This window comes from Bison bison, unplaced genomic scaffold (assembly GCF_000754665.1).
Source record: "Bison bison bison isolate TAMUID 2011002044 unplaced genomic scaffold, Bison_UMD1.0 scf7180017864293, whole genome shotgun sequence".
Classification (NCBI taxonomy): domain Eukaryota; kingdom Metazoa; phylum Chordata; class Mammalia; order Artiodactyla; family Bovidae; genus Bison; species Bison bison.
The window spans coordinates 1,969,887-1,984,508 of NW_011494865.1; the positions used below are offsets into that span (position 1 = coordinate 1,969,887).

At 48.6% G+C, this 14,622-nt stretch overlaps 2 protein-coding genes across 3 annotated transcripts in view; one reads left to right on the forward strand and one right to left on the reverse strand.

Moving 5' to 3' along the window:
- The window catches only part of SNN (stannin), a 10,246-nt gene extending 7,242 nt beyond the window's left edge, over nt 1-3,004 (forward strand). The window contains exon 2 of one of the 2 annotated variants that reach the window (XM_010850674.1): nt 7-3,004. In XM_010850674.1, coding sequence (XP_010848976.1) covers nt 7-261 — 255 coding nt within the window. In that variant the 3' untranslated portion in view covers nt 262-3,004. The other variant, XM_010850675.1, reaches the window with a different exon arrangement.
- The window catches only part of TXNDC11 (thioredoxin domain containing 11), a gene marked incomplete at its 5' end in the record, with an annotated part of 52,720 nt that continues 41,100 nt past the window's right edge, over nt 3,003-14,622 (reverse strand). Inside the window, 5 exons of the mRNA XM_010850690.1 lie at nt 3,003-3,760; nt 7,506-7,586; nt 11,032-11,141; nt 11,612-11,754; nt 13,931-14,622. Coding sequence (XP_010848992.1) covers nt 3,118-3,760; nt 7,506-7,586; nt 11,032-11,141; nt 11,612-11,754; nt 13,931-14,622 — 1,669 coding nt within the window. The remainder of the gene's footprint in view (nt 3,761-7,505; nt 7,587-11,031; nt 11,142-11,611; nt 11,755-13,930) is intronic.

The window sequence follows — 14,622 nt, forward strand, 5'->3', positions numbered from 1 at the left end:
TCTATCATGGACCACAGCCCCACCACGGGAGTGGTCACGGTCATCGTCATCCTCATCGCCATCGCCGCCCTGGGGGCCTTGATCTTGGGCTGCTGGTGCTACCTGCGACTCCAGCGCATCAGCCAGTCGGAGGATGAGGAGAGCATCGTAGGGGATGGTGAGACCAAGGAGCCCTTCCTGCTGGTGCAGTACTCGGCCAAGGGACCGTGTGTGGAGAGGAAGGCCAAGCTGACCCCCAACGGCCCTGAAGTCCACAGCTGAGCTGGGATGCAGAGGCTCCTGGGCCCGTTTGTAGCCAGCCGGGAGAGGCACAGGAGGGGCGAACCCACAGACATGCCTCCGCCTAAGAGGAAGGGTTGACACTTGCTGGCATGGCCTCGCCAGGCTTCATCATCGCATGCACTGACTCCCGGGGTCCCAGCAGTCCCAATCCGGGGCTCGCTGGCCCTGGGCAACCCCTCAGCGTCCTGGTGGGACTGCCCATTGCAGGCAGTGGGCAGACCTGACCTAGCTGGGGCTCTCAGCCCCACAGCGCTTTTGTTACTTGAATGTTTAGCTGAGCCTGTTTTTGATGGAGCTACTACTACTGTAACGCGTGAACTCACAAGCCTGTGAACTGTAAATAGGCCCCGGAAGCACGTGCTTAAGCCTCTTTTGCTGATTTTTAAAAATATCGCGTGTAGAGCACATGGGACTGTCCGAACTAAGGCTGAGCTGAGTCAAGGCAGTGGGGGAGAGTGGTTTTAGACGTGTAAGGCCCACGTGGCACTTGGCAGGGGCCTCTGATACACGTGCGTCTGTACGTACAGGACGTGACATGTCGGTTTTAAGCCTCCTAGCAGACCCTTCGGGGTGCCTTGGTGGTTTGCTTTGTGAGCGATGAATGGAATCGGGGGCGCCATCCGCCCCCGTGCCCCGCCCCGCTGGCTCCTGGTAGATGAGGTCGTTAAATGGCTGTTCCCTGTTGCCGGTGGAGCGATTGCAAGGAAGCTGCTGCGGCTGCTTGGGAGCCGGTGAAGGACGAGTCAAGGCACGAGTCCCGAGGCTGCCAGGCGTCCCAGTGGCAGAGCAGTTTCTGGCCCCCGGGGTCTTGAGCATGCTGGGCGCCCCGCCCCCCACCCGGCTTTACTGAGCGCTGGCTTTGCTGGAAAACACCAGAGCTGCCGCCTTCACCCGCATCCGAAACCCAACTGGCCCAGGAAGGGGAGACAATGGCGGCTTTAGTTTGTTGTTGTATTTAATGTTTTCTGCACTGGAGGGGGGCGGGGTTTAGTTTCCCCTCTGTTTCCCCCTCCTGCCCTTTTCACAGATCTGCTTCCTTTCCGCTCAGATTCCCACCCACCTGCTCCATTTCACTGTCCTCAGCCGGCCACCCACAAGGAGGGTCCCCTGACCTTGCTCTGAGAGTGCCCAGTGTCGTTTCTTGGGTCCCTGAGGAAGCAGGAGCCCCGAGCAGCCTGTACTTCAGTAGGCGGGTAGGGGGAGAAGGGGCTTAAGGTTCAGGACTTGGTTTTTGCAAAGATGAGGAGCTGGATGGCCACGGACACCCCACCACCACCCCTTGCCCCTCCACAGTGTCCCTTGTGTAGACTTCAGTGAACTCGGGTTTTTAATCACACCACTGTAAACAGTCCTAAACGATGATTAGATGGTGATTTGTGTGCGCATCCTTGGGAATAAACTGGAGGCCAGCCCTGGCAGAGCTTCGGAGCGCTGGCCCCCAGCACTTGAGCCTCCTGCTGCAGGAGAGGTGGGGAGCGCCTGGCTAACCCCAGGCTGCTGCCACCCCGTCAGAGCTCCCCCCCAGAGCTCTGGCCTCCTGGGCACGCTGAAGGCGGCTCCTCTGGCCTCATCCAGATTTCCCCTAAAAAAGTGTGTTGAACTAATCCAACTTTCTAGAACCCCTAGGAGGGAGCTTAGGGAACACCTTTCTTAGCAGTGTACCCCTCAATTAAGGGTCCAACCTTAAATGATGGCTAGGGGGGAGGGGAGGGGTAGCTAGTTAAAAAGACAATTTGAGCTGAAAGCAGGGTTGAGACAGCATAGGATGCTACTGAGGGATCCTTAGAAGGTGGCCGGGCTTTAGAGCAGGGGAGAGGCTGCCTTTGGTCCCTACCCGGGGATGGCTAAGTGTGAGACGAGACCAGCGGAGGCAGGACACAGTGTGGGCTGCAGGCGGGTGTCAGGTTCTAAAGGGGTTAACTGGAAGGTCAAGGAGGTGTGCTTTCTAACGGAGGACATAAAACTGGGGCAGGTGTGGGGGTGTCTGATCCATTCCCCTCACATTTCAGAGCTTCGGGCTTTCTACCTCTACTTTCTGCAGCCGGTGGTCAGCAGCTGAGACTGTCTGTCCTTCCCCCAAGTAACCGAAGCACATGCATTTTCAAGTCTCTGAGCCTGACCCTGAAAACGACCACCGCTTGACTGTCAGGCTTGCCCCGAGCTTCTTACCATGCCCCTGCAGTTTCAGTTTTGAGAACATGAAGCGTCACTTTCTCCTTAGTTTCACTCTTGGGGGGTCCTTATCTGTTGACATCTATGCCTCTGGCACCGGGCGCATCAGCATGGTGTCCTTGCCGGTTCAGAGGCACAGTGGGGCTCTAGTGGGGTCTCTGGGGTAAGTGGAAGGGCCCACAGGACTGGTGACCAACCACACAATAGCTCTCACTGTTCTTTGTCAATAGCTACTTTTTTTAGCAGAGACACCAGAGCCACGCACTCCAATGGCTCAGTTAAGTTATGACCTCTCATTGAATTCTTTCTGAATAGCCCAACTGTTGCGTCCAAGTTTCCTGACTTGTCATCCTGCGTGTCATGGCAGAGGCAACAGGAGGGGGATGGGGAGGGAACTCCGACACTGAGCCACTGAAACAGGGACTAACTTTTCTGACGAATCTTCACATGGACTGTGCTACTGTTTTTTGTCTCAAAGCTACCAAGTTTGTGCAATAAGTGGAGGGGATGTCACCCCTGTTCAATAAAAGCTGAATGACATTCAAGTTGATTTTCTAGACCACTGAGAAAATCTTTATTTACAATAAATTTCAATAAAATTTGCATAAATATATTCCCAATGTACAGTTTTCTCCTTTGATTTCTTCATGTCATTTTCCAAAGTCAGTCTGTCCGATTCTCAGGGCTCCCTTCAGAGGCCAGTGTGGAGCTGACGTTGGCAGGCAGGGGCGTGCTGGCGGGCAGCCGGGGGACACCTGGGGGCTCGGGGTGCTCTGAGCGTGCCTTGCTTGGGGGCACGCGGTCGTCCGCCCCGTCCCTGCCCTCCAGCTTCTGCTCCATGGTAGCCACCAGGATCTTGAGCCACGTGTTCTCAGTGAGGAGGGTTTCCGAGGCGTCAGCCAGCTCCTGGAGCTTGCGGGCCACCTCGTCAAGCTCCCGGGTCTTATGCTCGTAGAGGGCCTGCAGCTGCTCGCTGTGCAGCCGCAGCAGGTCATGCTGCCGCTCCAGCGTGTGCTGCTGCCGGAGCAGCCGGTGCTCGTCCCTGCGTGCGCTGGCGAGCCGGGCCTCTACCTGGACCTGCGCCCGCTGCAGGGTGCCAATCTCTGCCCGCAGCTTCCGGATCTCTCTCTCCAGGTGGGCGATGTGCCCCTGCTGCAGGACCGCCTCGCTCTGAAGACACTCTGCGGTGGGAGGGCCAGCCAGGTTCCGGGGGGCGGAAGCTGGGTCTGAGTGATGCAGGATGAATCGCAGCAGGTTGGGAAGGGTGATGGGAAGGTCTTCAGGGTATTTCACACTTAGGTCCTTTCTGGAGAGAAAGGGGGAAGGAGTCAAAAATCAGAGAGCCAGGCCTATGTTCTTAATCCAAAACCAGGCTGCCAGCGAAGGTCAAGCTGCTGTTTCCTACCAAAAGGAAGTCCGCTCGGGAAATGTCATCCGGAAAAATGTTCCACACACATGAGGGTGTCCCTGTGCTGGTTCTGTAATTACAGTGGTTTATCTCAAAGACGTGTCTGCTCCTGAGGACAAAGGGCTCGGACTCTGTTCACAACCTTCCAGGAAAGATAAGAGCTCCCAGGCTGAAAGCCAGTGGTGTGTCAGGAAGAGTGTCCTGGGGCCAGATCGCCACCACATCATTCCTGTGGCCATCAGCAATGCTTGGTGAGATGGGGAAAACCTCCAACACTCAGCCTGGCTCTTCAGCAAGCATTTATTACACATTATCTGAGCAAGAGTTCTCAACTAGAGTGACTGTATCCCCAACCCTTTGGACAGTGGGCAACACCTGGAGATACATTTTATTGTCAAGATGGGGAAGGTGTTACTGGAGCCCCACCCTTGACAGACAGATTGAGGGGCTCTGAAGAATGAAGGCTGCCCAGCCCGAAGAAAAGACAAAAGGTGTTCTATCAAAGGGCAGCCCTTTCCCTATGAAAGAAAGATCACAGGGAAATTAAAACCAGATATGCCCCATTTTATATGTTTATGGAAAATTTCAGGTAAATGGAATAATTTTTTTTTAAACTTTGGGGGTAAGCACATAACCATGTCTTCCTTTAAAGCATAGTTTCCTTAACGTGTAAGCTTTCTCCACTGGGGCCTCCCAGCCATTCAATCGACAACTGAGAACACCCTGGCCCCTGTGAAGAGCGGGCAAGGACGGGCAAGCAGAGATTGGATCTGCCCCCAAGTTCTGCAGCACAACCTGATCTTCCAGGACACAGCAAATGTGAACCGTCCCCAGCAAAAAGCTTAGTGTGTGTATCTGGGGAGACAGGACAGAAAATGACACTGGTAAGCATGCTGTTTTTCAGTATCTGGAGCAATCTCCATGAACCTACCTGAAGGGTGTGCTAAAATACTTTCAAACTCCTTTAGCAGCAAGGACACAGAGCGTCAACAAGCTGCTTCCCAAATGGTAATCGTTTTGCAGGAGTGGTGGTAAAGGTCCCACTGTTTATCTGACTCTTCTGGAAGTTCACCAAGAGCACAGTATGCACCTCTATCCAGCACGCAATAAAAGGCCAAATGCAAATTGGCCAATGGGCTATAATAGAGAAGGAGGGTAGGCTGCTCCTCTAAAGAAGCGAGGTCCTTCCCCAGGGGCCACGCTAGAAGGAACTCCCTCCTACTTCCAATGTGCTGGCCCATCACCGGGCCAGAGTACCTGCCTTGTGAAAGGTCACACAGAAGACGTGGTGGAACAAGAGTGGCTCTGAGATGCCCCTGAGTGGGAAGGTAGCCCTGCAGGAGGAGGCCGCGGCCCAGGCACTGTGGCAGAGGACAAGCTCTCTCCTACAGTTTCACTTTCATGATTATTAAATCCAACGTGCTCACTGAGGGCAATTTGCAAAGGGTGTAAAAAGCACACGAGGCATTCACCAGACCACTTGTAAGCCTCACTCCTGCAAAACCATCACCATCAACCCCTTGATACCTTTCCTTCTGCACATATTTTAACCCAGTGCATGTGTAAATTTATATTTTACCAAAACGCATATGCACTTTTACATTCTCTTCACGGAAGATAAGCATGTGACTGTGAGGAAGGTCTTACTGCATGTTGTCAGCCTTTTCATGTCCTCTTTTGCAAGCTGTCAGCTCTCTCTGCCCATCTACCTTCTGAGTAAACTGAATACTCACCTTGGACCAGCTAGTGAGGAGCTTATTCACTTCTGATTACCATTTCTTTTTAGGAAATAAGAAAAAAATTCTGTTCCTGGGCTGCCCTGGTGGCTCAGTGGTAAAGAACATGCCTGCCAATGCAGGGCACACGGGTTCGATCCCTGATCCAGGAAGATCCCACACGCCGTGGAGCAGCCAGGCCAGAGCACCACAACTACTGAGCCTGTGCTCTAGAGCCAGGGAGTGCCAACTACCAAGCCCACATGCCCTAGAGGCCCAGGCTCTGCCACAGAAGAAGCCACCGCAACGAGAAGCCGGCACACTTCAACTAGAGAGTAGCCCCTGCTCGCCACAACTAGAGAAAACCCTCATGCCTCAGAGAAGACCCAGCACAGCCAAAAATAAATAAATATTTTATAAAAAAGAAAGTTTCCATTCCAGGGCAGTAAGACTTTGGTTCTCAAGCTCTCTGTTAAACTAGAACTGGACAGTCTTCTCTATTTAGTATTTACTTCCTTGACTTTTCAATTCAGGGAAACAAGAAAGGGCTGCAGCACCCTTCCTGCAGGGCATGAGCGACTCCCTTGGGTGGCCTCAGAGTGAAAAGTGCCCAACCCAAACACGAAACCATCTAGCTGCTGGGAACGCCTTCCTGCAAAGGCATGTGATGGGGGTTATGACTTCACCGCTTTTTCAAACTAGGCTTGAAATTTGAAAAATGAGGCGTTAAACTTCACCTCTGTCCGACAAAAGGTGAAATTGCTTGTGTCACTGTCCATGCTTCCTGGACTGTGTGGCACTTGAGATGCTTCTTAGAAAGAAAAAGGCTCATCACCGCTCAGCGATGGAATGGGGTGAGTCACGCTCTGTTTTTAGTGCATGATCTGAAAAGACCCTACTACCACAGGAAGTGTACCAGCAAAAATTCTTTGAGATAGAGAGGAAAAACCAAGGAAATGAATCAATACACGTGAAGGAAGCACTCTCCTTAGAGAAACACACGAAGCACGACAGTGGCTGCAATAAATAGTAAAAGCGAGCGCTGGAGAATAAAACACGTGAGGTAGAGAGCATTACTAAACTCATCCTGCGAGTGCTTTTCCCTGAGAAGATATTGTCAAACCCGTGTGACTGAGTCTCTGAGGACCCATCCTTTTAAAAACAAAAAGGAATTTATACAAAGAGAACATTTGGTTTGTCAGGCTTTAAAAGGCCAAGAGTTAATTTCCTTTCTACCAAAACATCCGGATCCACGTTCGCTGACTGCCAGGTTGGCGTTCTTTTGCTAACCTAACGACCATCCTGTGCCTGGGCTCTCAGGGAGGGTGCCCTGATGGCTGGCCTTGGAGTGCCCTTAGATGAATGTGGAGAGATCAAGGTGACAGCCCTTGAAGTGACATTCACGGGAAGAAGGCTCTGTGAGCCCTAGAGTGGGGGTGCAGCGGGTAGGAGAGCCTCTTTCCTCCCTGCACCAGGGAGCCGAGGAAGCCATCCGCAGGGCTCAATGAGAAATGAATGACTCACGCGGAAGCAGGCAAGCCGGGCCTGCGTCCCCGAGAGCCCAGCCATGAGCTACTGTTTTGCCCACTTGAACCTGGGGCTCTTTGCTGTCAATCTCAGCACACACTGTGTGCTCGTAAGGCCAAGAAGGGGCACGAGTCCCAGTGGCCATATTCATGCTTGTGTAAAGCACACTCCGGGAGGGGCACATTTATTAAAACCACTACACCTGACACCCTGACACCAAAGCCCTTTTCCCCTTGGCCCCTAGTGGTACGTTTCAAACAATGCATTTTATTCTCAATATTTTAGTAATATATAATGATACACGTTTCACTTTTGTGAATTACCTCAAACCCATTTTATTTTCGGCAAAAGAATCCCATCTGCCCAAATACTGGGAAAAAAAAAAAAAAAATCAGCATTACCTGTTACAGGGAAAAAATAAGACAGTAGGAAGACGATCAACCATGAATTCCCAAGGAAGATCATTCTGAGATACATCGATCCTGGTAAAGGGAAAGAACAGAAAATGTAAAAGAGTGGCCCAAGAAACTCCAACCCGGAACCTGAAAGCATCTTCTCAAGTAACTTAAGAACCCGGAGCGCTGTGTGTGCCACACGGACCGGCCCCTGGCAGTGAGCACACCACTGGCAGGCACAGTGCACGCGAGAAACACCGAGGCTTTCAGGACAGGCAACTGCTCACCTGACTCGCGGAGGGAAATGTAGTGGGGTTTTGTTGTTCCTTTGATGTGGACAATTTTTAAGTCTTTTATTGAATTTGTTACAATATTGCTTCTGTTTCATGTTTTGGTTTTTTGGCCAGGAGGCATGTAGGAGCCTAGCTCCCCGACCAAGGATCAAACCTGCACCCCCTGCATTGGAAGGCGAAGTCTAAACCACTGGACCACCAGGGAAGTCCTGAAATGTAATGTCTTGAAAGTAAAAGTGAATTCCAAAAAAGAATAAAAAAGTCTCACTGACACCTGACAGGTAGTCCACCTAACTGACAGGATGTGGGCAAGTACTTCAACCCATGAATCAACCCTGGAATAAGGAAATCACTGCACAAAATACATCGAGCCTCTGAAAATGTAAGAAAGCTGGGAACGAAAGATAATACTCTACATTTTGTAAGTCTAGACAGAGACCAAAAAAGTTGTATTTTCTTACCAGATTTTAGATTAATTTTCTAATACAGGAAATGACATCTGGGCTAAATCACCCAACCTGTGCGCTTGCTTTCTGCTGAACGAGGTGGAGGCACCTCTTCAGCCGGCACCGAGCTGGACCTGTAGGAGGCCTCCCCACTCGCCCCGGGGACTGCTCAGCTGAAGCAAAAGGAACATCCTAGGAGGCGGAAGCAGACCGAGGAAGGCCCGCTAGGCCAGGTGTCAGTATCCACAAACAGTACATACAAAAGATGGAAATGTTCTGAATCATTAACTTGACAGAAGTTTTCAGAATGTATAATTGGGAGCGGGAGAAATCAGTGCCATGCATTTGTCCAGAAGGATGAAATTCGCTTAAAAAAAAAATGACATAACCAAATCATATAGCAGTTTTAAATAGCTTCACTAACAAAACAGCACTCCCGCCTCCCCCTGTGAAAGGCTACAGAGAACATCAGTCCTATTTTTTAAGCAAGTGGTTTATAATCAAATGCTTTTACTCCTGATTTTTTACTTCAAGGAAAAACTAAACTGTAAAATCAAAAAATATATTTGTAAACATCCCCTCCGAATTCCATTGGGCTAATCAGGACCTCCTTTCTGCCATTCTCATTCAAGTTCTGGTGTCTATGTCAACATACTGTGAAGAGCAGCAGTCGTATTTCATGTTACATTCTTTTCAAAATTAACTGTATGAGGTGCATTGTTCTAATGAAGAGGTAAAAATCCCATCAAATGCTCAACCATAATTTATGTAACCATTTTTCTCCTGTCAGATATAAATAACACTGCAATGATGAGCACATGCTTCTCTGGGAGTCCCATTTCCTTAATTCCCCAAAGTGAAATTAACTGGGTCAAAAGTATATAACCATTTTTGTGACTTCTTACAAATGGTACTAAAATGTTTTCCAAAAAGCTTATGCCAATTTACTTTCTCTATTAGCTACATCTGACTGTGACAATTTCATCTGATTTTATCAACACAAGATCCTACCAATGGGAATTCCCTGGCTGTCCAGTGGTTAGGGCTGTGCTTTCATTGCCCTGGGGACTGGGTTTGATCCCTGATCAGGACCTGGAAGCCACATGATGTGGCCCAAACAAAACCAAACAAACAAACAAAGATTCTACCACTCAAGAGCATTCATTAATAAATGTAAATGACATTTTGTTATTGTTTTAATTTACACTTACTAGATTATCATTTCCCTACTTGTTTATTCACTCTCTCCTCTTAGGTGGAAAGTCTGTTTTGTGACCTTTCTCTCACACTGCAGTCCTTCTCAGCTGTTTCTCCCTCCATCCCCCACTTCCTCTGTGGTAAAACACACATAACACAGAATGTGCCATCTTAACCATTTCTAAGTGCACAGTGCTTTCATAACGCTGTGTAACCATTACCAGCATCTGTCTCGGGCTCTTTCATCCTGCAAAACAGGAACTGACCCCACTCGATAACCACTCCGGTCCTCCCCACACCCCTGGGTAACCACCATTCTGCTTTCTACCTCTATGACTCTGACTACTCTAGGGACCTCGGGCAGGGAAAGCGCACAGCGTTTGTCCTTCTGTGTCTCATTTCACTTAGCATGAACATTCTCAAGGTGCACCCATGTTACAGAACATCCTGCCTAAAATTTTTAAGGCTGAGTAATATTCCACTATACGTACAAACGACATTTTTCTCTCAGCAGTTTTCTTAAACCACTTTAATTTCTCAGGGTCTGGAGTATGAAGGCCTGATTCTGAATCCTGATCCCTTATTTACAGGTTGCTTGACTCTGGGCAAGCTGCTACTATTTCTATGTCTCAGATTCGTCCTCAGTAAAAGGACTGGTGATCACGCCTGTTTCACTGACTGTCCTAAGGATTAAGTCAGATACCGTGTATGTATGAAAGTCTCCCAGCACAGTGCCTCCTCCAGTGTGGCTCTAAGTCATTATTTGCAGCACACACAGAAGGAAAGACACACGTGCTGGCAAACACAGCTGCTGTCCTTCTGTGAGTCGGTTTTCTGTATTTTCACTGCACACTTTCCTAGTGAAATCTGTTCATCTTTCTTTCACTATTTCGCAAGTTTCCACCTCTCAAAGTAACCAGCAAATCCAATATTCTATTTTCTGTCATTTTCTCTGATTTGATCTTTTATATTTAATTCTACCTATCTGAAGGGGTTTTCTTGGGGAGGAGGGAGAAAGATATAGCTTAAATTTAAATAATTTTCCCTCCGAACTGCCTACTACCTCATCCAAAAACTCTTTGAGCATTGTTTTTACAAAACAGTGATTTAAAATTCATTTGTTTACTGAAGATCCCACATACAGTGCCATGGAATCACACAACTAGAACACCACATGGGTATTAGCCCATCTTTCCTCTTCCTTTTAGGAATGAGGAGGGAAACAAGGCCTGCTGGAGAGATTCACTCCAGGTCCCAGGGCTGGTTGACAGTATGTCAGAGACAGGCCCCCTTTTGCTGGGCCAAGGCCCCAGTGATGTATATTCCAGAAAGCTGGCCACTTGGGGGGCTGTCTAAGCAAACAGGTCAGCACTGCTCCCACAGAAACACCCTCAACATCAGGCAAGGAACACTCAGTATTCACCAGGAAGACTCTGGCGCCAATGAGGTTTTGCTCATAGCTTCCAGCTGACAATCAACTCAGTCTTATCCAAGTCCACAGAAAACTGGCAGACCCTTGCAAGCCACGTGGCTAAGCTGGAAGCAAGAACAAAGACAGGCACCCAGCCCAGAGTGCGGCAGCATGGGCTTCCTTACCTCGCCACAGTGAATGTGTCTGAGGGCAGGAGCCGAGCTAGCTGGATGAAGATGTGATTGAGGGCTGGACAGAAGCCGCACCACTGTGCGTAGTAAAGTAGCAACACGTCCTGTGGGAAGAAGAAGTTGGCTGTTACTGGGCTTCTGGGGTCCTCACTGTACTTAGAGCCTGGCAAGCATTCCATAAATGCTGCTCATGCACAAAGAACAGTGAAAATTTGATGTCTGGGCATTTTTTTTTTAATATTTATTTATTTGGCTGCACTGGGTCTCTTAGTTGTGACATATGGGATCCAGTTCTCTGACAAGGGATGGAACCCAGGCCTGTTGCACCGGGAGTTCAGTCTTAGCCCCTGGACCAGGGAAGTCCCTGATCTTTTGTGGGTGTTTTCAGTTATGTATTTTTAAGGATGCTTTGCACTCACAAAAGCACCATGTAATTCACGCACATTCTGCAGTAAGGCTGTCATGTGGCTAGTCTTCTGTACGTCAGCACCAACTGCTCCACCCATGACTGCAGCTTTGGAAATTATTTTAATAGGGACAGATAGCTTGATTTCTGCCTCGCTCGATTCCATACCTGTTTCTGAAGGACTACTTCCCAGAAAGTATCAGTCGTCACTTCAGTGATTAAACGCTGAGAAGTGAACTGGGTAGAGTCACTTCCAATAAGATGCCTTTTCAGGGGACTGTAGAGAACGCTGAAGTTTTGAATGAAAGACTCTAAAAATAAAGAGAAAATGAGATCAGCTCTTCTCTTGGTACAAGGAGAGTAGCTGGCCCACTTTATACTTTAAAAAGTGGGCTGGCTTCACAGACCCACTGAAGAAAATCCACACAGGAGGGGACAGGGGGCTGCACTTTAGTTAACAAAGCACCACTCAAGAGTTCCATGGTCTACTGTGCACGGGCTAGGAATTCGATGCTCTTTTTTTCTAACACTGGTCCACAAGACACCAGAGACTGGGTAAGTCATCAATGAGTCACCATCGAGATTTCAACCTACAAGACCAAGACCTTTAAGCCTAACTACTGATGTAGTAACTGCACAAGCTACTGTAATGTGGGAGGTGTTCAAACACTCATTCAAATGAGGGTGAGGAGCTATGGTTTGTGTTTCCTTTACTAAAGTTCCTCAAGTTTCTTCTTTAATTAAAAGGTTAAGCGAAATAAACAACTATATTTAGTGGGAAAACAGCATCAATAAGACCCATAAATAATACAAAACCCTAACTTGAACCAACAGTTTTACCCTCCCCACCAACGACTATGTTTTCAGATTCCTTTGTTTCATCTGTTTCATCTGAAGCAGCACTAATCTGAGTTTCATTTTTTTTTCCTTCTCTCTCCATTCTGAGGTCCTAGTGAACAATGACAGGCTCCATGGAGGAAGGAAGAAGGGAAGAAGGTTGAGTGAATACTAAAGAGAATCAGTCATCAGCATCTGAATGACACTTAGTTGGTTTTTTGAAACATAAAACCCAGAACTGTTCACTAATTTGAATGAGGGCTGAATTCTGAAACTGCCCCAGAAATGGCTGACTTGAGAGTCATCTCTCCAAAACAACACAGTGGATGTTTTTGTATGAGGACTTTGACAAATTTTGTCACCAACCACAGGACAGAGAACAACAGAACTAGATGTTTCAGAGTAGATAAAGAAGATGAAAAGAAATCAGATGACGGCGTCTTTCAGATCACCCTTAAATTCAGGGGGGGCCCATCACGAGCTCACTGAATGCTTGAGTAACAGCACAGGAGGCAGGAAGATCCAATCAACGCTTACTTTAAAAATACAGGCTTGTTTCATTTTAAGAAAACTCAGTACACCAAAATATAACTTCAGGCAACATGAATGAGGAGCAAGGTGTGATATCAAAAGTGGACGCACTTCAGTGACTATTCACGGGGTTCCTCTACACATTCAGGAGGCTTCATGTTTTAGTATATAATTTGATGTAGGAAAAATAAATCACTATTTACATAAGGCTTTTCAAACGTGTCTAATACAGGAAACAAGCAAGCTTCACCTGGACTTAAAAGACAGCACCTAAAGTGACTAATATTTAATAAGAGTTTTGAGTTTCTTACTTTCATGCTCTCCAAAACTTGAAAACGAAAGGTTGCCCTCCCCACATTCCTCCTGTCTCCATTTGGCAAACACCGACTTTCCTCCATGGTTCCAATGAGGCTGAACTAATACAGCTTTTGAATTCACACTTCCTTGTGTGCACATCAAGGATGTCAGCGAAGCCCTGGGAACAGGACGCGTGGGCTGGGTCACTGCTGCTGCCAGGCTCTAAGGGCAAGCTCGCGGTGCTTTCCCAGAACGGTGATTTACCCCCTTCCCAGCCCTGCCCCCAAAGTGGGTCTTGCTGATTTGGTCTGACACTTGCTTGTTACCATCTAGGCACCCAAGGTCATAGCAGTATTCCTCAACTTGCTAAAAAGGAGCAGCAGAACAAATTAGGTCTGGTAGCCCTGATATGTAGTTAAACCTGCAAGACATAAAGGGGGCCAGGTGGTTCTATCATTCCACTGCTTTCTGTGAAGCTTCTGCCAGGGCTGTTCATCAGCCAGGGGAGTTACCACCAGACCCACTCACCACCACCCTGTTCGTCACTGTGGCCAGGTTCCCACCTTGGAAATGCGGCGGGCACTGACAATCTGGGATGCTGGACTCTTCCCAAGGGCTAAGTGACCAACTTATCCAGAATTTGGAGTTAGGGAGTTTCTGTTTCATTTAACGGACAAAATTAGCTTCTTTTAAAATTATGACTGCAGTGTAAAGATTTAAAATGAGCTAGTAAGAGCCAGCTGTCATGAGATCCCTAAATAACAGTCACCTATGGAAAGTTAAGCAAAGCACTAGGCTTGGGGAAGGAAATGCCCATGGTACCTAGGGTGAACTTCATAAGAGCCTGTTTTGGATCCAAGATATAGTGAGACTCTTCCTTCACGTCAACAATTGTAGCAAACTCCTTCACCCGTGCGGCGCTCGGAGCACCCAGCCTCTCCGCATACAACCAGAACAGATTGGAGTCCAGAAGGTAGATGTTTAGGGTCTTGTTGGTTCTGCAGCTCAGGCCTGTGAAGCTCGAGCTGCTCGTCTCCAGTTCAGGAAAGAGATACCTGTTCTCCTCAATGTGAGGAACAGAGCCCGGGCTCTCAACCTCGCACTTCTTCTCTAGGGAAGAAAATGCAACAGGCGGGGTTTCAAAGACACCTTGTTCAGAATCAATGAAGCCCGCTACGCCCCTGTTTATGGTCCTGCAACATGCAGTGTAGTAGCTGAAAGGGCTGTAGAAACTTAGAAAATTGCTGCATTCTATGCTGTCTGATGCCACATGATAAAAGGTCTGCTCCTTGAGGTAGAAAGAATCCAGAGCTGCTGCCATCTCGAAGAAGCTGCACTGGGGCATGCTGACCGAGCTCGGCCTGAGGCCACTGGCCGTCTGGTTGACACACAGTTCACACACATTGTGGGTTCTGGAGATGGAGTGCCACCGTGGCAGCACCACCGTGTTGCAGCAGGGTGACGCTGTTATCAGCGGCGGGTCTGGGAGCCGGGCTGGGGGATCAGGTGCCAGG